This window comes from Neltuma alba, unplaced genomic scaffold (genome assembly GCF_004799145.2).
Source record: "Neltuma alba isolate B1F8T4 unplaced genomic scaffold, ASM479914v2 tig00010575_pilon, whole genome shotgun sequence".
NCBI classification, from domain to species: Eukaryota; Viridiplantae; Streptophyta; class Magnoliopsida; order Fabales; family Fabaceae; genus Neltuma; species Neltuma alba.
Window position 1 is genome coordinate 101,597 of NW_021635440.1, and position 23,819 is coordinate 125,415.

Below are 23,819 nucleotides of genomic sequence, written 5' to 3' on the forward strand. Positions count from 1 at the left end.
GAGAGGATAAAGTATCACTTCACAATAAAGTGAAATTTTGAAGTAGAAAGTAAAACTCTAAAATCATCACGGGTCCGACTAGGGCATTTAAGTAAATTAATATGATGGTTACTATTATAAACCGTCATTAAAAGTAACAATATGACTCTTCAATTCCATTTTTTACCATGTTGTCAGAGTTTCCACGACGATTATTGGACTAACCGTAGTTTCTCTTATTTACAAAAATACCACCACCTCTTTTTTACTATGGTTCTTTTTAAAACCGTCATTAAATTTTGATGTAAAAACCTTTCTCTGTTGTAGTGATGAGTGCTAGCATCATACTCCAAGAAGAAGATGATATCTCCAGTTGTTATTAGAAGGATGTGTCTCCCTTCACCATACCAACAATGAAGGAAAACACATAACAAGGTTTCATTAAAGTGATATTGTGGTTTACACTTATTATAAATGTCTCACTTGGAGCCTCAACAGCACATATTATTGTCCATGCTAGTAAGATTGTTGGTTACCAATGCGTTTATTCCCCTTCGTTATTTGTCATTTTTTCAGGTCAAAGTTCTAGAAGTGGACAATCAGGAAGGCTTCAAAGGCTTAGTTGGTTTGTCATTTAATATTGCACTAGTCTCCTTTCTTTTTTTAATGCTTCGGATTATTGTATGTTGCCATTTCTAGGGCTTATCGCATACTCTATTATTTGGAAAATTTATCTTAATTATACTTTTGATTACTTGTTATTTAGATGGGTGCTTATAAATGGCATGTGGCCTCTAGGTTATGCATGTGATATTTTTGTGTGGATTCGCATACATTTGAATATTATGGCTAGAGGATAGGATATATGAATGAAATGTTATTCAAAATTTACCTTGGTTTGAGTCCCAAAAAAACAAAAATTTACCTTGGTTAAAATAATGATGATTAATGGTTTGTGTTTATGAGTTTGTCTGTGAGAACTTGTGTTGTGGGTTTTAAAATGCCCCAAAGCCCATTTGTTGTGATATTTAATGTTGTTTATAAAGGGTTTAATCCTTTAAAATCATGACAGAAATGTTTGCTTCTTTAGTGTGATGATAATTGCTAACTTAAACTCATTTTAACTGATAGCATTTCTAATCAAAATTTGCTTATTTTCTATTTTGGTTTGGATTGTCAATGTCTAGTTAAAAATTTTTGCCCTTCTATAAATGATTGCCTTTAAACACTAACTTTCCCTTTTTTTCAATCATAGATAAACTTCAATGTTCTAGTTTAAATCATTTTAATCATGATCATTATTTCTAAAGCTATGATTAATGCTTTCTATCATAGTTAAACCTAGAAAGCTATTAGTACATTCTTATAACCATGGTAAAGGTTTAAATGTTTGGTCAAACCTTTTTTTTTTTTTTTACACCATAGTTAGGTTTTCAAATATTAAATCAAATGTTTTTTTTCTACTATGGCAGATCTTTAATTTTCTTTCTTTTCTACTACAGTACATCATCTCGTTTGAAATAATTATTTGTAAGATGATTGTTATACATAGAGCGTATGCAAGTTACATTATTCAAAACTTTGTGAATGCAACATTGCCACTTAGTAAATATTATCTCCGGTTCTTAATATGATAGTTAGAAATTTTATTTAGTCTTAAATATAAAAACCAATCCACTTTGTCTCCAACATTTATCTATTTTACCTCCATAATATGCAATAGTAATTGCATTTGTTAAAGAATTTTTATCAATGAGTAGGTTGAATACACAAGATTAACAAGGATATTTCAGAGAAGACAGCATCTATTTATTATAAATAAATAATTTCACTAATTTTCTTAATATTTTCAAATTAGTTATCTGGCTCTTATATTAAAGATTAAAAGTAGTATTTTACATAAATACAAACACATTTATCGATATTGTCGAAGGAGATTGAGACGAGTAGAACTATAACGAACCAGGGGAAAGAGCAATGATTCACAAGAGAAGATAGAGACAAAAATTGCAAACAAATTAGCTATACAGCAATGCTACTTATTAAGGTAGAGGAAAAAGGTTAGAGTGAATGATAAAGCATCGGTTAAATAGGGAAAACAAAGAAAGCAACAAAATACATAATTAAAAGCTTAAAATGGTCTTCAAGTAACCTGAAACCCCTAACTAATCAAAAGCCAACCACGCATCGTTGTTAAGATTCCATGTATTGTACCGGCGGAGGGCTTGTCTTGGGACCTGCAACATGGTTTAACATCAGACATTTTGCTACCTTTGATGCACTGATTAGCAAGCATCCTTTTGGATATCATAAATTAAGCTACATTATACTAACTTGTAAATGGAAAGAAAATCCATATAATTTTAGTAAAATTCAAGGGAGAATTTTATTGGTTAAAAAAAATATGAAGTATGTGTAATTTCAACTAAACTCAGAAAACATCTTTGTAATTTACTTTATATATTGCAACTAGTTTTAGGCCTTGCCATCTGAGTGAGTGATAAAGACACACTGTTCACACTTCATGAAATAGTAAGACTTTGTATGGATTTTACATTTAATAGTAATTCACAATTCATAACAAGAAGCCAAGTCCAAATAATTTATAAACAAGTTTTGCAGGGAGAAAGATAAACATGTTATTGCAGGCCATGAGAATATGAAAAGGAGAAATTTGTAACAATACTAATGAAGCATTAAGCTAAAAGAAGGATGAGAACGGCATACCATAAACCCCACGGATCTCCACTTCTCTCCATTCTTGGACAAGGGCGCAGCAGCAGCACATCAAATGGGAAAGAAAATCATCAATGTATCCGCCCTACCATAGAAGGCAACTGTAAGTTATGAAACATCTACAGAAGCCCAAAAAAAAGATGCTAACAAGTCAGAATACAATCATAATCTAACATTTTTCCAAGCCTTAACAGTTGTATAATCTGTAATTATATATTCTAAAACTCAATTTGAGAATTATATAATCAAGAAACAGTTAGAAAAGTAACGAAAACATGTATACATGTATATCACATGCAAAACAATGGCAAAGAGAAATGGGTGTAGAGTACTACTCCCAGAAGAATATGAACACATTTTACACAGTGAAATGAAGCTCTGCCTATATATTAGGTCTTTGGGTACCAACGTAATAGTTTGTGGAATCTTTATGACTGGAAGCACAAGAATGTTATACAATCCATGTAATTTATTGAATATGGTCTGTTGCCGTTGTTGTTTTACATTGTCAAATGAGCACGCTGGTATAACTTCATCTTTACATTCACAGTATATCAACCACACAACATAATATCTAAGCATTATGATCTTATGGCTATTAAGAAAAATCCAGAATATAACACCGTTAAGATAATGGGCAGCCCTACAATGAGTGGTGAACCAATAAGAGAAGATCATATCTATGAGATGGAAGCAGTACCGTGATGTTGAACATCTTCCGAAGCCTCCTCCTTATGCAACAAGTATAGCAACAACAAGACAAAATTAATGAATATGCCATCAATTCATTACATGCTTCCGCGGAAGCTGAAAAAGCAGAAAGCAGGGTTTAGTAATGGAACTTCAATGATGTTCTAAGGCTGGTAAATGAACCAGAGCTGCATTGCAACTTGCAAGAAAAAACGACTTTAGCAGTAATCTAGAGACTTCAAGAAAATTCTTCGTTTTCCAATAGAACTCCAACATCATAGTCATCTGTCTCCTTTACATGGAAGTCACCATATATGACAGAGTAATGGCCTCATTGATGATATTGTTCTTTCTTAAGGTGGTGTTTGGAAAATCAAAGAATAGCTCTTTTGTGCTTTATGAGACAAGACTCCTTTCACATATTTAGCTCATATAGCAAAAAATCACAAAATCACAAGAAGAAGAACTTGCTTCATCATTAGTCAACTCCTCTTCATTGTTCACGAGATGTGAAAGTGTAAATATAGTCTGTCTTTAAATCTCACTTCAACAAGGCCAAAGCACATATAGTCACTTAACCACTACTTGGAGTCCTGATAAACATAGTAACGTAGGAGAATTTTCTGAAGTACCTATATCGTTGCTGCACCCCACCGCCCAACCCCCAAAAAACCCCCGGGGGGTGGGGGTGAGAAAAGGAACTTATGTTCGACATCACCAACTTGGCCTACCCTCTACCCAAACGTCATCCCATTCCTAAAACTAATAAAAGCAAGACACTTTCAGTCATTATCCATCTGCGTAAAAACAGCTTGTCAAATGCTAACAGACTCTATGCCGTAACTTACATATGGGTCTGTTCTTTGCAACAGTAGCAATCTTTGAAAATGTCCCGCAGGGATAGAAGAACGTCTTCATACCTGCAACGTAAGTTATCAACTCATATTGAGAAGGACGACATTTAACAACCCATGCAATAGGGGTTCGTATATGATCAATGTGATTACTATGCCAGACTTGACCAATCAATCACCACTGGTGGACATCAACAATAACACGTAAATTTGAGGTAGGGGCAAAATGAAGTAATAAAATGGTGTGGAACATGCTGCCGACTATTTAGAAAGTCAATTGACAAGACATCTGAGAGATACATCATCAATAACATCACAGCCACCGTGAACCTCACAATATAGATAATAAACCCTCAGGAGCGTCAAAGCACCGCTTTCAACTATAATCTGAACAAAATAATGAACAGTAGGAAAGAACATACAAAGAAAAGGTTCATTGCAACAAGCAAGTAAATCTGTATGCCATTCTTCCTCCTGATATGAACCTCCAGATGAATATCTGTTTGTGCCAAGAGATGATTAGTTATCAAAATGGAAAAATTAGATAACTCATCTAAGACAACTATTATTGGCCGCACAAGAAAGCAAAGAGATGGAAGGAGCATGAACTATTTTAATTTTCAGACAGATGAGTTATCCGGTGAACAAATAATACTTGTTAAACTCAAGGGATAAGGGGGCAAATCACCTTGACGTTGAAACAGCATCAGTTCCCTCATAAGACTTGTCATCATATGCGTGTTCTTTGTCATGATTAGCATCAATGTAAGTGTTCTCTACAATTTTATGATTTTTTTCAGGAGAAAATTTTTCTGGAAGAGAATATGCCGCAACTTCAGTGACATCTAATAAACGTTGAATGAATTCACATTGACTCGCATCCCAATTTGCTTGTGACCTCTGTAGCTCCACTCTAAGCTTTTCATTTTCTTTCTTCAGTGCTTCCTTGAAAGGCGTGTTGGGATAAGAACAAGAGAGAGTTTTCTTCAGCACTGCAGTATCTTCTTTGTCTGGATCAGGTTTCATAATAACAGTCTGCACCTTTTCATCGTCATCATCCAATGTGTATTCACATTGATCTCTTTCAATAATGTCAAGTCTCTCCTGAAATTTTCATAGAAGCAACAGATTATTGAAAACATTGAGGCCACATTTGCAACTGCAGATGCTATGATTATAGTAATAGCATTAAACAGATCGTACATCTTATATATGACAAGAAACTTCCAAATTCTGATCAGTTCAGATACAAAATATAAGGAGATATCTTCGTACTATACGTGTGTTTAATTAAGACATATTAAGAGATGTAACTTCAAGAAAGTCCTCAACAAATATGGAAAACTATTATCCTACATAACTAGCTACATGACGTGGCTGGTTGACAGCACACATTCAGGCATACACCCTGCCAGCATAGGTCCCTAATTTTCAAAGGCCAAAAAATATTATATTAATAAAATAATAGCAGTGAAGCAACTGCCATATATTAAAAACATAGAACTGAAGGAGAATAAAACTCTAGCACAATTGATCAAGTGCAGATAGTTTATAGGAAGAGATAGAACACAGCACTACTAACAGATAGATACCCTGACTCGAGCATTGTCTACAAGTGTAATGAGAGGAACAAGGCGCAGGTATCTATCAATTTCACTCTGAGCCCTCCGGAATTGATAAACGATGTTCCAGCCCATGGCCAACAAATAAAGATAGCTCCGATCTTGACAACTATTGACCAATATATAAGCCCTTCTAAGGGATTCTTCAAGCTGCTCCAGAGGCTCTCGAGTTTCGGGATACTTTTTGAGCTCTGAGATCTTGAGCTGCTCCAACAAGTTCCCAATCAACTTCAGATGCTGTGCAAACTGCCTGCAATTCTTTTTGTGCATTCGTGCTGTAGTTGCAGCTTTTACAATCATCCCAATCAACCGCACAGCATCCAGGCCTGTCAACTGGGCTACATTTGCAATATCCCCAAAATGGTCCCACCCAGATGCCATGCCTTCAGGAAAATCAACCTGAAATATAGCCCTCCACCTATATCAATTCGCAGCTGCAAATTCCGAAAACCATAGAAATTTCATGATTTCCATCGTAACATTGGATACAGCAATTCAATACGGAAGACTAAAAACCACCGTAAAATTTCAACGTTTTCAGTTCATTTTACCAATGACTAAGCGAATGAAATTGGCATCTGAGCTATTTGATACTCGCAACAGGTTGCTAATATAAACAATACAAGCTTTGATGTTCTCAGAGCTAGCATTGTCCTCCAAGATCTTGGATGTTCAGAGACGGAGGCACTGCCAATTGAACCAAATGCAATTAAAGAAGGAAATGAACGAAATGAAAAAGAAACAAACCAACAAATTTTCAAAGACCATCCATCACTCTTGTTGACTCACTTTTCAACGTACAATATGAAGTAAAATGCAAAAAAAAAAAAAAAGTTGGGCCAAAAATTGTGAAATGTGTTACAAGCTAAACCTCTTCATTCGTCAACCAACAGATCGCTTCTACCAAATCCGGTTCAGATTTATTTGAAGAAGAAGGTATGACGCTCACGAATCACGATGTACAAAAGAAGAATTTAAACATGACAAAAGCAAAAACTCATAAGAATGTATCACCTTCTCCAGACAATGCAGTGAGCATCTGCATGAAAACAACGAAAGAGAATGTCAAGATCAGATAAATTAGCATAGAATTTCGGTGATGACAGGCATTGCTTTGCCAGAAGCAGCTACTACTTCTTCTTCTTCTTCTGAATAGAGTTTCTCAATTTTTTTGGGCAGAGAAAACCACAATGATCCACCACTGAGAATGCCTTTGTTGTTTGTATATGGTTTGCTCTTATCGCTCACAGTTTCGGTGCTCTTTGTCTCTGCGTTTTGCTGTTTTTTTTTTTTTTTTTTTTTTTTTTGCGCCTCACCTTAGAGAGGCGTTAAATTACAATCAAGCCCTTCCAATAATCTTGTTATTACAATAATACCCCTATTAGAGACGGTAATTACTAACTAATTAATAATTGCGTTTTTTTTAATAGCTCACGGACTGGAATTACTGCAACGGCGTTATGCGACCATGTTGACTCTTCTGGCATGGAAATTCCAGAAGCTTTGGCTGAGACGACACCGTTTTTTTAAACACTAGCAACTGGTCACTAGGGAGACCCAATCTGGCTTGTTTCTTGTTCTGTTTCTATGTTGTTAATATTTTTTTAAATAAAATAAACACATTGTATAACGCCGTACATTTACAGATGAATGGCTAAATTCTTAAAGTATATTCCTTCCTATTTTAATTATAGGTTAAATTTTAAAACCCAATTTGATTTTAAATATAAAATAAAGATGTGGTATGTTAGGAACCAAAGTGAAGATGTGGTAATTCGTTGGCAAAAAAAAAAAAGGTAATTTATACTTTTAAAATATTATGCTCCTTAAGCGTACTAAATTGTTGTCATTTTTTTAATTTTAAATACAACTTATTGTAGTAATCATTATTAATAAACGAAAAAATTGAAAAGTGGTATTATTTTCCCAAATTAAGAATATAGTATTTTAAGAATTGTAGTTGCCAAAAAAGACTTTTGAGAATTGTGAAAATATTTACTCCTTTTCTAAAGATTTATTTAATCAAGTTACGTTGTTTAAAAAAGTTGTTAGTATTAATTAAAAACAATAAATATATTAGGAAAGAACTTCTTTTTTAAAATACCACCCTTATTTATCAGAAGATACGTGAGAGAGAAATTATGAGGAAAAACGAAAAAAAATGTATGAAAAAAATAATGCTAAATAAGAGTAAGATTGGTTAAAAATTAAAAATTGCATTTAATATGGATCGGAGGGATACAAATTAAATTAAAAAATTATGTCAGAGAGTGCCGTTTTATAATAAGGGAGCCTCGTACTTTCTTGTAAGACGGTCAAGCATCCTTTCTCGTGAGCCAAAACAGAAAAAACATTCAAGTCAGTTGAGCCGTTAATCGCGACGAGTAGCTTTCTCGGGTTGCGAACAATTGCCAAGTCCACATGCCTTCACGTTTCAACCTTAACAACCTAACCTGTACTTTTCAATTTTTAATTTTCATTTAAACCAAATAAATGTTCGATAACTCTTTCTCTTCTTTTTTTTTTTTTTTTTTTTTTTTAAGCAACAGTACATATCCAAGCCAACATATATGCCAAATTAATCTCTTGCCCTTATAATTTTAACTCGTTTATAATTTAATCCTATAGTTTTGGCTATTTAAAATTTTAATCTTTAAGTTTCATAAAATATAGTATATTTTATTTTTTTAATAAAAATATAGGGATTAAAGTTTTAAATGACTAAAATTATCATGAGTGAAGTGCACTGAGTTACCAGGGGTTTCAGTTGTAATCAAGTTAAAATTACAGAAATTAAGTTAGATCGAGATAAAATTTAGAAATTGAGTTATAATTGTGTAAAAAATAAATGGACAAAAAAATTAATTTTCCTAGCTGCTTGCCTGTATATATGCACACATATATGGACCTGTATCAATATATATATAACTCATTTATCAAAAAGTTAAGAACACAAAGTTATTAGCATTCAATGCATTCCATCTGATGTGTTTCAATTTTAAATTCCGATGTGAAAATTTTAAATTTAAATTAAATTTAAAATATTGATGAAAGTTCATATAGTTGCCTTACTAATGTGTGATTAGATGCACTTTAATTTGGAGAAAATGATACTAGTGATCCTAGGACAAAGTAATTTTAAAGCCATTTAATTTCACAAGACGTAAGGAATATGAAAATTATTATTTATTTTTAACTAGCCACCACTCAGCTTCTTCATTCTACGCATTGATATATTATAAATTAATACTATTTTTTATTTCCAACAGTAAATTAATACTCCATACTAGTTGGTTACAAACTATTTTATCTTTTTTTATTTTTTATGATTAATTAATGCCCAAGACTCAACATTATTGTAACACTAAAACCAAAAATCAACTTCGATGAATATAAAATATAAATTAATTTTTTAGGCCAGCCATAAAATATAAACTTTGAAATCTATAACTAATCACAAAATTTATCACTTATAAACGACTCATATTTGTATGCTACATATGACACAATAATACATGTAATTTAATTAAGATATATTTAAAGGGATAATTAATCTCCAGGTCTTTATAATTTCATTTGATTTTTAATTGGGTCTTTATAAGTTTTTTTCTTTTTATCAGGTCCTTTTACTTTCGTGTGTTTTTAATTAGGTCCTTCTATTTTTTTTCCTTTTTATCAGGTCTTTATAGTTTCATTTATTTTTTAATTAGGTCCTTTGTAGTTTTAAAAAAATTATTTATTAACTTTATTTTTAAAAATTAATTTCATTTTTAAATTAATAATTACATAATTAGACAAAATAATTAATATAATCATTTAGTAATTAATAAATAATCAAAATAATAATTGTACTTAAATATAAATTATTTATAATTATATTTAATTTTATAAAAATTTATTATTGTAATTTGAGTCTTATAATTATAAAAATTAAAATTGAAAATAAATAATATATTTGTTTGACTAAAAATTTAAAAGAATATTAACATAAGATTGTTACAATAATTTATTTTTAAAATTTTATTATTTATAAAATAAAGAATAAAAACTACAAGGACCTAATTAAAAACAAAGTAAAACAATAAGGACCTAATAAAAAGAAAAAATATTATAAGGACCTGATTAAAAATATGTGAAAATATAAGGACTTGATAAAAAGAAAAAAAATTATAGGGACCTGATTAAAAATCAGTTGAAACTATAAGGACTTGCATATTAATTATTCCAATAAAAAAGTAAGTGGTAATTAATTTAAAATTTAACGTAACTTATTTTACATGAATTCAATTAATAGTTCATTCGGTTTTATTTATAAAATCTCAAAATTTGAATTGGTTTGATCTTTTAATCATAAGCTCTCATTAAAGATTGTCTGGACATTAAATATGGCTTTATCAATTTTGCCCATTATTAATTTTTCTATTCTCTTTAATCCTTTATCTTATAAATGGTACTTTTTTAATCCTATTTATAAGTCATTTTCAACATGTTTTACGCAAGTCAAGAAAAACTTTAAACTTCATTAACTCTCATTTAAAATTTAAAAACTTTCTATCTTTATCACTGTTTTTTTTTTACCAGTCTTTATCACTGTTTAATATATACTATACCTTATGTAAACAAAGTTAACACAATAATAAATAAAAAGTAAAATTGCACATTCAAATAAAAAAATTTCTCTCAATACCTTATAAATAGGATCAAAAAATATCTTCTTTCTAGCCTATAAATAGAACCAGAGGAGTATTTCCCATTATTTTTTGCTCTTTCATTAAATAAATACATACTTAAAGAAATTAATTTTTTACATATTTATTACTTTTAATTTATTTTAACTATTTTTTAAACTACATGATTTAGTTAATAAGATATTTAGGAATGCCATTTTTCTTTCATTTTCAGAGACTGATGAGAAACAGGGACCGGAAAGAGAAAGATTGGTGAGAAAGACAAGACATGCCGACCAACCATGACAGAGAGGCGCATGAGAGGTAAGAAAGGAGAAATAGCGTCAATTTAGGCGGATTGTATATAGCTATTTTAAATCTTTAATAATAATAATAATAATAATCCACAACAACAAAGCCAGCAACAACAAGGAAATGATGGCGGAATTGATATTCTAATAATTATAAATTATAAATATCCACTCTCTATGAGAAATTGCACCATGATAAAGAGGACCCTTGTTATGTTATTATAACCACATTGCCTTTACTTTTGGTTGGTGGGGTTTCATGGTCTTAATATTATAAAATTCTTTAGGGGCAACTTTTACTTTTTGTTTTGTTGCATTCTTATCGTATATTCCTTGCAATTCTAAGAATTATTTGAGGATTTATTATAATTTTAAATATAAGAATTTAATTTATTTTCTTTTCTAAATGGTTAAAGGTACAACCTCTACTTCCTGATCTAATTTGTTTAATAGTGTAATATTACTTATGATCTTTTTTTGTTTGTGCACATTGAAATGCTGACTACATCAAAAAATATATATGTACATAAAATTGTACTATTAAAAAAATTTGGGTATTTGATGCATTTAAGAAATAAGTTTAGGATTTGAAATGCACTTTTTACTCTCTTTAAATTATTTATCTACTTTTTACGTTTTGAATAGGAGAACATGATTGCATGATTGAACTGAACTTTTTACCGATCATTCCGTGCCATCAAAAAGGTGGCGGAACAAAAGGATCTCCTTTCATAAGAGACTACTTTTTGAGGGGGGGGGGGGCGGGGGAAAACAAAGAAAAGAAACTAATAACTAATTATATTTATCGCCTCAGCTAGCTGATTTTTACAATTATTTTAACATCAAACTTTATGCAACTCTTTCGAAAAATAATATCCAAAATTGGAAGAAAAAAATCCACGCAAATATGAATTCAAGAGTTAACACTAAGAATTTAAAAGAATTAATAGACCTCAATCTTAGTTTCCTTTGATGAGGGGTCGCTTTTCTCTCAGTAATATTCCAACGCCACCGATCCATACAACTACCAACTGCAAACTCAAAACTCCAAAATTTGTATAGTCAACTCATTCAAAATATTATACACATACTCAAACATGATTGTCTTTATTAGATAGTACTAGGAAATTGAACCAGCCTTCACAGGCCACTAGCTTAAACTGGCCAGCCTGTTTAGACCCACATGTCAAAAAGTAGTCGTTTTGTGAAACTCGACCCTTAGTGATGGCGGGGCCAGCTAACCGACTTTCAAGCATGATTAATTTTTTAAAAAAAATATTTTGATATGGACAGAAGTAAAACAATAAATATCATAAAATTCATATATCAAGCCATTAATAGTAATAAAAAAAATGTTAAATAGTTATTCAAATTTTCAAAACTAAACCAAATCAAGTTGTAGTCTCAAACACTGATAAACTATTGTCTAAAATTGAATAAAACGTACAAAGCACAAACTAAACACTAAACATTAACAATATCATCAATATGATTTCCATCACTATCTTCAATATCCACAATATTTGATTGTAGCTCAGTACGAGTAAGTTCTTTTTTAGTGGAAAAAATATCAAAGTTTTCTTCTTCAAATGAATTTTATTTTCAAGTTTCGCAGTCTGGTTATTATTTACTTTAGTTTTAGACACATTACTATTAGAACTCATAAATTTTCAATTCAAATAGTAAAATCACAAGTTATATAAGAATAAAAATACTCTCTTATCAAATATATATAGTTTAAAAATATTAATAAATATAATATAAATCAAATTATTATCCGCCATATTATTAACAATGTAAAAGAAATAAATAACACTAGCATCAAATAAATAAATTAAAAAAATATTAAAAAGATTAAAAGGGCTTAAACAGGCTAGCCCTCAGTGTTGCAGCGTAACATCCTCGTTTTTAATCAAGGATCTAGGGTAACTAATCTTGATTGTAATCAAATCTTAAGGTGTGTTAATGACCATTTGAGGTTGATAGAGTAAAAGAGGTTCAATTAGAGGTTGTTTGAGGCAGTTTTGTGGGGCTCTTTGTGTATTTCACCACGGTGATAGGAACAATTATGTACGGCAAGCAACACAAAAGGGGGGGAAATGGTGTTTTATTGATTGGGTTTTGTTTATTGAGGATAGATAAGATTTTTAATTATTTTAGATTATTGATATTGATCATTTTTAAATATTGGGTACCTTGAAGGTAAAAATTTTAAATATGTGACCTGAGGATTGATTGAATGGTTATTGTCGAGGTTGATTAAAGAGGCTAATGATTTAATTGGGTGGAGGAATTAATGACTACAATTTTGGATTGAGAATTTTGGTTATGGGTTGGAAAGTTTGACTGTAGCAGTTATGGTGGGATGTCACACTTGAGGTTTTTGAGTTTTGTGTTTAATTTTTACTTGTGTTTGACCATAATCTACATGGTAATGTAGATTAGTGTGTGTCTTGGCTTGTGAAGTGGTGCCTTATGTTCAAGCCAAGTGCAAATCTTGGAGTTGAGGTAATCATGATTACTTTACTTTATATGCTTACCGTGGATTGTAAGATTTTCTAAATCTTTTGAAACTCTTTTGAATCACCAATATTGTGTTTATGAGGGAAAAGTATGTACTTTGCTTGTGTATCAAACTTTGGTGGAGTAAGAAGTATTTTAATACTTGTATTAGTGATTGTTCCTTGTAGTGTTTGTATCAATGAATGTTTTGGAGTATGCCCTTGTTACATTATCAATTGCACTCTTAAGTCTGTTATATTGTATCAATGCATCGAGTTCATATGTCGAGATTGGGTCTGTATATGGAGGATAAATGTTCTTTGTAACATCCTGAGTTTATCGGGTTTTAATAGCCTCTTTTGGATTGATTTGAGGATAGATTAGTGATTTAATCTTGATCTGGGTGTTTGGGTTGAATTTGAGGTTTGTTGGAGGAATAGGTGAAGTACCCCTCTCAGGGTATGTTCGCCGCGGCGAAGTCACCGGGGAGTCTTAGAGGGGGGGGGGTCTTCTCTGGAAGGTTTGGCCGTGGCGAAGTCATAGGGACGCCGCGGCGAAGTTGTTTAGGTGGAGCGAGGCTTCCTTTCGGGAAGGTTTTGCCGCGGCGATAGTTCTTCTGGGTGAGTGAGAGTTTCCTCTTGGGAAGCTTTCGCCACGGCGAAGTCAGGTTTTCAAGCGAGTAATCCCTCTCGGGATTAGTTCGCCGCGGCGAAAGGTCCCGAATCTATATAGTCGCGGGAGGGTTCAGCGTGCGAAAATAAGAAAAATCTGAAGGAGGAGAGAGGAGCTCTGCTAGGGTTTCGAACTTTTGGCCTGGAGGAGACATTTCTAAGGATCCATTACCTCAAGTAAGTGATTTTAACCTCTAATCTATCTTCTTGATTGGAATTATAAGGATTTATGTGAAACCCTAGGATTTCTAGGTTGTATTGGAATTGAGGTTTTTGACCGATTGTTTTGGGTTTAATTGATTGCATTGGGTTAGTTTAAGTATTTAATCGGTGTAGTTTCCTTGGATTTAAAGAATCTTGAATTTTTAGAGCTAGGGTTATGGAAATGGGAGGTTTGTGATTGAGGATGATAATGTAGAAGTTGATTTTGAGTTTTGTGAATGGGTTATGTAAGGAGGGTTAAATTGGAGGTTAATCGGTTTACAATTGTTGTTGGAACCTTAATTGCTCAAATGGGATGTTTGGGTGTAGAACTCCATAGTGGGTCCTTGAGGTTGTGAATCTTAATTGATGTTTGGAAAGGAATTAAGGTGTTAATGGATTGGTATGACTTTGGAATGTTGTCTTGATAGATATACCCTTTGAGTTGGGTAGAGTTTGATGGGAGATAGGAATTTTGTGTCCCCAAGTATTGTTTGGCCACATTATTAGTTTGAAAGCTAATATATGATGGTTGTGTTTGTGTGCTTGTGTAGACCGGTTGTGAGTCTTGGTGGTGCACGGGGCCACATCGTTGGTTTGTTGTTCCTTGCTCAGGCGAGAGGTAACCACTTTCCAATCCTTAGTACTTGCTTCTGTGGTTTTGTGAGTAGATTTATGTTTTGTGCTCTGAGTAGTGATTATGTTTAAACTGTATGTTGTGTATAAAACGGAAAACCGTCTTGTGGGGTTTTGACTAATGATGAATGAATTTTGGAATTGTGAAAGATATGCCACTGAATGAGGTTAATTGTGAAATGATTGTTACTCTTTGCTTATGATTTGAGCATGATGCATTAATTGGGAATTGGTGAGAGTCTTGTCTGTTACTACCACGTGGTAAGGCCTTCATTAATGCATGATGGTTGGCTTAGTACGTCCCCCATAGTGAGGGATAGGCCTTTTGGCTCCTTACATCCCCCAGAGTGAGGGATAGGCCTTTTATGGCTCCTTACGTCTCCCATAGTGAGGGATAGGCCGGCTTCGGCTCCTGAAAATCCCCCCAAAGTGAGGGATTTGGTTGATGGGATTGCATCATTGCACTTGCATAAATTGTTGTGGCTATCATTATGTATTATTTGTGAACTGCCCCACTTGACACCTCACGAGCACCTATTTAGTAGTATCTAGTATTGGAAAGGCTAGTTACTGGGACTTTGTCTCACCCCGTGGTTTACAATGTTTTCAGGTGAAGGTTCTAGGCGTGCGCCTTCGGGAAGAGACGCAGAGGCTTGAGCTTGGTTAGCTCTAGGCCTCTAGCCTTTATTTGTATGTATGATCTATATTGCCACAGTTAGGGTCTTTTGTGATATTTTGATTGTTGATCTATTGTAAATTGGAGGATGCGTTATCTCCTTATTTTAGTTGGCCGGAGGCCATTGCTATTGTTTTATGGAACTTTGTTATATGGTTGAAAACGATTTGGATGGGCTGATTTTGATGTGTGTGTTACCCGGGCCGGAGGCTCGGAGGCCCAGTGGATATGAATGGATTATTTTAGTTGCATGCAACTTCTTACGGGTTGACCCAAGTTTGAAAGTCAATTTCTAAAAATATGAAATTTTCCTTCTACTATGGTAGCTCGTTTTAACAACTTTCCTTTTCTACCATAGTAGAGGTTTTATGATGGGTTAAAATGTCTTGAGGTAGAGGTTTTTTACATTCTTAAAGCCTGTACGACATGCCAACACTACGATCAGGTGTTTGGTTTCTTATCAGGCCGTTGTAGTTTTACTATTTTCCGACTCAAAATCAGGATAGAATGCTCAGATAGACACCCTTTGCATCATAGTATATTCTTGGGCGGTGTAGGCGTAGGAGAGGGCTCATTGACCTGAAGTAAGTTTAGTGACTTATGGCTAGGTTAGTCCACACAGAAGGTCCAAGTTTAGGTCCACATCAAGGGGATATAAGGAGGAGTGCGGTGGATGAGAGGGCATGCACTTTTGTGATGACTATTGCATCTAAGGTTGTATGTTTATAAATTACGTTATTGTTGTGTAAGTCATTACTTCACCTACTTACCATCCTATTTGTATATGTTGTATAGTGATCTTTGGTTATTAAGATTTTATGTCTCACCCCGTTAATCTTGTTTTTTTTTTGGAGAACCTTTCAATTTGGGTTGTTGTGAAGGAAAGCAGCTAGAGACTTAGACGTGTTTAGTGTAGTAGGCCTCTTATGGCTTGGGTTTGTAGTGATTGTGCACTGTGCTATGCTAGTGGCCATGTTTTGTAATTGCATACCTAACTACCTTTTTCCAACTTTTGGATTACTATAATGGATGGATATTTACTTAAGGGCTGAAAGCCATCTGATTTCTTATGCATGAACCTTGTGGATCCACATTTATCATCATTTTGTAAAGAACTTCTATCTTATGGATGGTTGTTATGATCTTGAGACTGTTTGAGTTTAAGCAGGTGTAAGGCTTGTGAGCTAGGCTTAACTCCTCTTGTTTTGTGCCTTTAGTCTTGTGATTACAGGTGTTGGTAATAAGTTGGTGGTCGATACTTACCCTGAGCCTTGTATATTATCATGTGAATTTGTGGAGCTTTTGAATAAGTCAAAGTCTTTATAATTATAGTAGTATTTGATAAAAGAAAATATTTTATTCTAATTAACCGAATTCAATAATCAATTCCACAAACATAAGGTGAAACACCAATTCATCACTGTGAATACTCTACTTTTGTTCGAGCTCACAAATAAATAAAATTCTTCTTAAGTCTTTTTTCGAGGATAAGTTTGGAAAATTCTCTTACTGGATAAAAAAAAACAAAGAAAATGTTAAACAAAAATCTGCTCCCCACAATAAATGATAATAAATGTTGATTGATTTCCAAATTAGGAAATCTGGCCTTGAGTCATTGAGGAAGAAAATAAGAAAAATAAAAAATCAAAATGAAACTATTTTATTTAAGATGATTTGGGCCAAATCAGGAAATGATACCAAGTCATTATTGTGGAAAACATGAAAAAAAAATTAAAATAAAAAAATCACAAATTGATCATGATTTGGTACTAGAAGAGGAAATATCATCATGGGTCCTCACTATTAAGGAGTAAATAAAAAAAATAGAAGAAAACATTTATGAGGCAAAATCCTAAGAGCCAGTTTGGTTCAAGGAAAACCGAGCAAAGGAAATGGAAAAACAGAATTTTCAATGGCGATGGTCATTTGGTAGAAAGAAGAGGCTGAAAAGGAATTGAAACAAGACCGTGATTTTCCTTTAAAGAGCTGAAAATGGGTTCTCACCAAAAGTGGTGGGAACCAATTTTCAGTTGTCCATGTGAAACAACCAATGACCCGTTTGTCCTCGACAAGACTGAAGCTCGTCGAATTTGAAGATAAAGTGGTGTAAGGACGAAGACTCTTATGCAAATGTGGGCTTTTGGAACAACAAGCACCATTCCTAAATTTATCATCATCATGCTTGTATTATAGCATTTAAAAACTCATGAAGTTAGAATTAATTTGAGTTTGATATTTGAATTGATTTGTAAATTCAAGACGAATGTTCGTAAAAAACTTGTTGATGATGGAGTAAGAGTTTAAAATTTTGTGTTTTGAAATTATGATAGCTTGTTTAGCCATCGTTGCGGCCAAGCTCTAATGACTTGGGGGAGCAACATTACGACTATCCAATATCCATGTATTGTAAGATGCTATTACATGTGGTATAGTATGCAAGGCGAGGTACTGTATTTTTACATTTATATATGAAAAGTTGATTTGCGTTATCATGGGAGAGTAGTCAGGAGCGTAACAAGAGTATGGATGGATAAAATCAACAACATATTTATATTCCATAATATGAATTACTAGCACTGATTATTAATTTACTTTGGTTATTAATTGCTAGAATCAGAACTAAAAAAGAGGGGGTCCTTATGCTTAAGTAACCTGAAACTTACTCCGCTTTGTGCATAAAAAAGGGGGTATAACAAAGTGTATGGCTTAGATAAATTGGATTTTTGTACGAAAGTTGAAATATGCTAAAGCACACTACTAGGAAAAAAAAATCCTTTTTACACAGCATAATCTACACTGTTTATTAGGATAATGGTAATGTGACTGGTGGTATTTTTGTAAATATTGATGGATTTTTAAACTGACTCCGCATACAATTGGTGTAAAATATGCTTTTTACATTGGTTATTTGTGCAATTGGCATAAAAAATATTAAAAATATATTTTTAAAAAATAATATTTACAACATTTTAGACTGGTTTCTCATACAATCGATCTAAAATATACTTTCGATACTGATTTAATTGCAGCTTCTTCTCAAATTTTATTAGATCTCATAAAATTCTTTTTCATTTTTTCATTTTTTTGTTTTATTTTTTACACCGAATGGAATAACACCCTTTGTTAAAAGTAACATTTTCTCCACTCGTTTTGTAACCTGTGTAGAAAGATGAGACTTTTAACGCCACACATTTCTATGCCAGTCATCTTTTATATGTCAAATACCCATTCTAACCAATGTAAAAAACATTTTCTCTAGTAGTGGCAACCTGAAATATGCTTGAGCAAATTCAAATGTGATGCAAGAAAATTCAAATTGTCTTGAGAAAATTCAAATTTGATGTAAGAAAATTTAAACTTGCTGCATCAAATTTGAGTTTGCTTACCCATTTTCTTATCATATTAAAACTTAAATTTCATCAGACATAACTTTAAAAATAAAAAGATTTTTTGAATGGGTATTGTTGCATGAGAAATGAGGCTCAGTGAGCTTATAGATGATATTTCATTTGCCTAATTTGTATTTAAATTAAGAAAGATATGTACTCTCCTTTTCATGTTACGTCCTACAATTCAAAGACAAAATATGATCAGCTTAAAATACATTACATAAATTTTGTCTACAACAAAAATGCTCAATTGATAAAAACAAAAACAAGGAATTGAAAAAAATTACAATTCCCACATACTAAACTCATAATGTATAATCTTTATATAATCTCTATATTTTCTTCCTATTCAAATTGCGTATTTTATTTTCTTTAATATATTTTATTTACACTTTATTATTTAATTTTTTTTATTTATTTATTTTTAATCGTTTAATACTTGTAGTGATTTTTGTATTTATATTGAATATTCATGCTATTAATTTCAATTATAATTTATTGATTTTTTAGTAATATTATTATTGTTTAAGGTTTAAAAGTTTTTTTAAAAAATTTATATCCTCTTGTCTTCTATCAAAAAAGGCACTTTTATTTAATAATATTATATTCTTGCATTTAGGGTAGATGGTAAAATAACTCAAATTTTCAGCCTCTTTTTTATCTAACCAAATATAAATTTTTTATTGAACCCATTTTCAATTCCAATGTAAACTTAACACTCACTGAGCTCGGCCAGAAATCTTCCATTCTTCCTTTCAATTCTTTTTCATTCATTTCCATTGCAACCAATTCTTTAAACCAAACAGGGCCTAAATGATACCTATATAAATAAGGGTATACACAAGAAAAACGGAAAAGAAAAGACGATAAACTGTAAGAAAGTGAGAGGCATGTGAGGAGAGGATCGGAAGAAGCAAACGAAGGTAGAGGGCCGTAATTTATTTGCCTCGTCATGGCATCTTAGAAGGCTCTCCTTGCGCCAATAAATATCTCGATCTGCATATAAGCAAGATCCTTCTTTTCTCTATGTTCTTATCATACTACTTTCGATTTTTAATATAAGAACTAGTTTACTAATTTAAGTAAATTGAAAAAGTTTGTTAAGTTAGTTATTTGTAATAAATAGGTACTATCCTCCCTAGAATACCCTTGCTAATTATGTGTATTAACTAGAACTACCATTTAATAAAATCTTTAATATGTAAAACTACTGCAAGAACTACTTTGAAAAAATAAATACTTATAAGAGACAAAACAGATTACGATCTCACATTTAGAACCAACTTGAGAGGCAAACTAGCTCTTATATTAAGGACTGAAAGTAGTATATTTTATTTATGTTCCTATGGGAGAAGCTTGTAGGTTGCTCAGCATCATCTTTGCTTATTCAGTCCTTAATATAGCATTAGATTTGTATATATTACCTTCGATGCTTAGTATAAGAGCTAGCTAACTAATTTGAGTGGATTAAAAAGTTTTGTTGAGTTAGTTATTTATAATAATTAGGTGTTGTCTTCTCTAAAATACCTTTGCTAATCATGTATTAGTTAAAACTATTATTTGATTGAACCTTTAACATGTGCAGCTAGTACATGGATTATTTTGAAAAAAAATAGATAAATATGATAGATAAAGTAGATTGGGATTTCATATCTAGAACCAAATTAAAAATCAAACTAGCTCAAAAGACAGTATCCTTCATCATATATGATCTCTATATGCTTTCTCTTCGTTTTCAACATTGATCAATGGGTAATGTGAATAGATTCTAATAAACGTTGAATTTGTGCTCTATATTCCCTTCCTAATGCGCGGCTTTGCATGTGTAGATACATAAAGAGCATGAGGTTGGCTTTCGTTTTCCTTTTATTCTTGTATTATTTTATGTATTTTCAAGATGATCAGTGGTAATTTTGTCTTCAGAGCCTTGCTGTGTGAGACTTTCTTAGAATCCCTGCGCGTATCTAAGCTCATTGGAGAGCCAAGTGAGATTTTGGAGTCTATGTAAATGGGTTTATTCAAAATTCCTTTTTTTAAAAAAAAAAGGAATCCTAACCTAATTTTTTTATAAATTAAAAAAAATCCTCCTTTTATAAAATTTTAAAAAAAAGATTTTATAATGATTTTAAAAGCACCAATCAATTGACATGCAGTCTTACCCCCAAGTACGTGGACTTAAATTCCATCTAAAAGGTCCAACTTTTTAAAAATTAATTTTTATTTTATTTTTTATTATATTTTTCTTTTTAAGGGTGATGAGAAATTTTTTTACAGGGCATATTAATTTTGTATAGTTAATTTAGGGTAATCATTCTTACGAATGGGGGGTATGGAATGCCTCACAGCTTCTTCACACACACTCAACTTTCAAACCCTACTGTATTTTCATAGCTCATCTTTTTATAAAAAGTTTCCAAAATTATTCTCATGAAATTTTGGTAGTGACTCCTTATTTTTCTCCCTTCGTAGGAGATTCAGATTTCAAGTGCCATAGTTTGGTGACTCCGCACGCGAGGCAGATTCAAAGAGTCAAGTCTATTTAAGTTGATTATTAAAAATTATATGGTCTTAATTATATTTTATTTACCCTCTTTTTGTTCATTTCTTTATATTTGTATTTTAGTTTTATTTATAAGTTGCTTGGTTTTTTATTTGCTTATTTATCCTATCATCTCATTAGCAGATAAGGGTCAAGTAGAAGCTAGGTCCACACACACTAAGCACTTATGCAATCTACTTTACACACATATTGAGCCTAATACCTGAGTCTATGAGTATCTTAAGTGAGCGAAAGTTTCAAATGGATTCCTTGTTGGTTTTTAGAACCCGCGAAGGTTACTGTAAATGCTTTCTCCATGTAATGGAGTTGATCTATGTGGAACTTGTGAGTTCTCAAAAGGTCAACTTCATTATATGATGAAGGCAGTTATGAGACTTTTTTTCTACAAGAATTAGAACAACCCTATGATTATCACACATATGAGAGTAATTCTAGTAACCTACCTAATTGATTAGTGCCTAGTTTTCTTAGGGCAAAAACCCTAGCCTAAAGTCATTCCTAAAGTAGGACACTGGATGGCATATTTTTCCTTTTTTAATACATTATTTTCACCAATGCATAATCAATGAAGACCATAGGATTAAGTAATTAGCATCGCTTCACCTAAGTATGTATCTTGCATCACTTTAGATATAGATATACCACGAGGAGGGTATGTCGTGTGTGTATTAGATAATAACCAATCCTAATCTAAGGGTCTCCAACCCTAATAGACCATAAACTCATCACATTCATCATATTAAAAGTATCACAAAGAGAGGTAACTTTTAAGGGCTCATGATGCGTCATTGTAGCATTCACGGTGATTTAACTTTCTTTTATATGGGTTTCGGACATAATGACCATTTACAAAACCTTAGTCATGTATTGGGTTAGGCCGTTCGCTAGCTAATACATACTTCATTCTCCCTATGAGTCAATAGGTCTATGGAGGAAAAGGATTTTTTTTTTTCCTCAAGTCCATAACTCATACCAAAACTTCAAGCACATGTGAGCTAAACAAATTCAAAATATGTTCTAACATTTTTTTTTTTTTTGCTTTTCTCTGTGCTTTCATTTTCCATAAAGGGCTAGAGTTATCCAATAATTGTGAAATTTTGACATAAAGTTTGATGGCACAAGAATTGAATTTGGATCAAGCCATATGGTAAAGGTGTATAAAGAAATGGGCATTAAGCTAGGTGAAGAAGTTGAGTCGCTCAAGAATTTGGTGCAACTAAGCCATTTCATTAAAGGTTTGATCAAATTGGGTTTCAAGAATAAATACAACAATATCCTTTATTTGTTACAAGTACTAGTGCACCATGATGTTGTAATAGAATTGGGCCAATATTAGGATGCTTAATCAAGATGTTTCACTTTCTTCAGTTATCAAATGACCCCAATTATTAAGGACTATGGGGAGATTCTCGGAATGCTTATTAAGAAGAACATCTAGGTTAATCATTACCATTGACATTCACCTTCTTGATGGTGGAAGCTCATTTGACATGGTTAACAAAACAAGAAGATTGGAAAGGTTTCTGTAGAGTTTTTGCCTTGACTATTTATGGCATAATCATTTTTCCATCATCAGTGGTGTAACATCCTTATTTTTATATCTAGAATTTAATTAAATTTATAAATAAATATATTTTAGTATTAAGTTAATAAAAAGTTAAATATAGACAAATTATTATTAATTTTTTCTAATCATGTTTGTGTGTGTGTGTGTGATATTATAGAAATAGAAAATTATAGCATGGTATAAAAGTCCCATATCGACTAATTACTAGAGTGAAGGAGCTTGAAGAGCCTATATATAGGAGGTGGTGGATAGAGTTTGGAGTAAGTAAACAATTTTGGCATATATTTGAGATAGTCTCAAAAAAGTTCTAGTTTTGAGTTTGTTAACCGTTGGATCAGACAAAAATTTCTTCAGCCCATTTGGAATATCCAAATTGTCAATTTCAACAGTTGGATTGTCAGTTCAATCTCTGAGTTACAAGTTATTAGATATATTTTCAACTTATTTTTTTAGATTTGGTAGATAAAGTCCTAAATAGTAAATTAGCCTTTTTAAGTTCGTTCACTATTAGATTGAGCCATAATTTGGAGAATAGTATCATGATAGATAAGAAATTAAATTCAATAGCCAGATCAATGGTTTAACTTCTATAGTGATAATAATCTAGCTTGTACTAAATCTATTTATCCAAGTCCTTCAAAGATAGAACATAAGTTATAAATTGGGATTTTTCTATCTACGTTATGAATTTGATAATTCCAATGATATAACTTAATAATTAAAGGATATTTAAGCAAGAAAAAGTTTAGGAATTGAGT

At 32.1% G+C, this 23,819-nt stretch overlaps 1 protein-coding gene across 5 annotated transcripts; it reads right to left on the reverse strand.

Annotated features, from left to right (window-relative positions):
* Positions 1-1,939: 1,939 nt before the first annotated feature.
* LOC114757166 (protein MID1-COMPLEMENTING ACTIVITY 1) lies at positions 1,940-7,128 on the reverse strand. 5 transcript variants are annotated; one of them, XM_028946170.1, is made up of 9 exons: positions 6,896-7,126; positions 6,433-6,568; positions 5,852-6,299; positions 4,948-5,363; positions 4,682-4,758; positions 4,254-4,331; positions 3,416-3,522; positions 2,707-2,800; positions 1,940-2,216 (listed from the first exon to the last, which is right to left on the reverse strand). In XM_028946170.1, the coding sequence occupies exons 3-9, from the start codon at positions 6,260-6,262 to the stop codon at positions 2,173-2,175; spliced, it is 1,227 nt and encodes a 408-aa protein (XP_028802003.1). In that variant the 5' UTR covers positions 6,263-6,299; positions 6,433-6,568; positions 6,896-7,126; the 3' UTR covers positions 1,940-2,172. The 5 variants fall into 5 exon arrangements, with proteins under 5 accessions (XP_028802003.1, XP_028802005.1, XP_028802002.1 ...); XM_028946172.1 differs by having other exon boundaries at positions 4,254-4,325; positions 4,745-4,758; positions 5,852-6,315; XM_028946169.1 differs by having other exon boundaries at positions 5,852-6,315.
* Between the last annotated feature and the right edge of the window lie 16,691 nt (positions 7,129-23,819).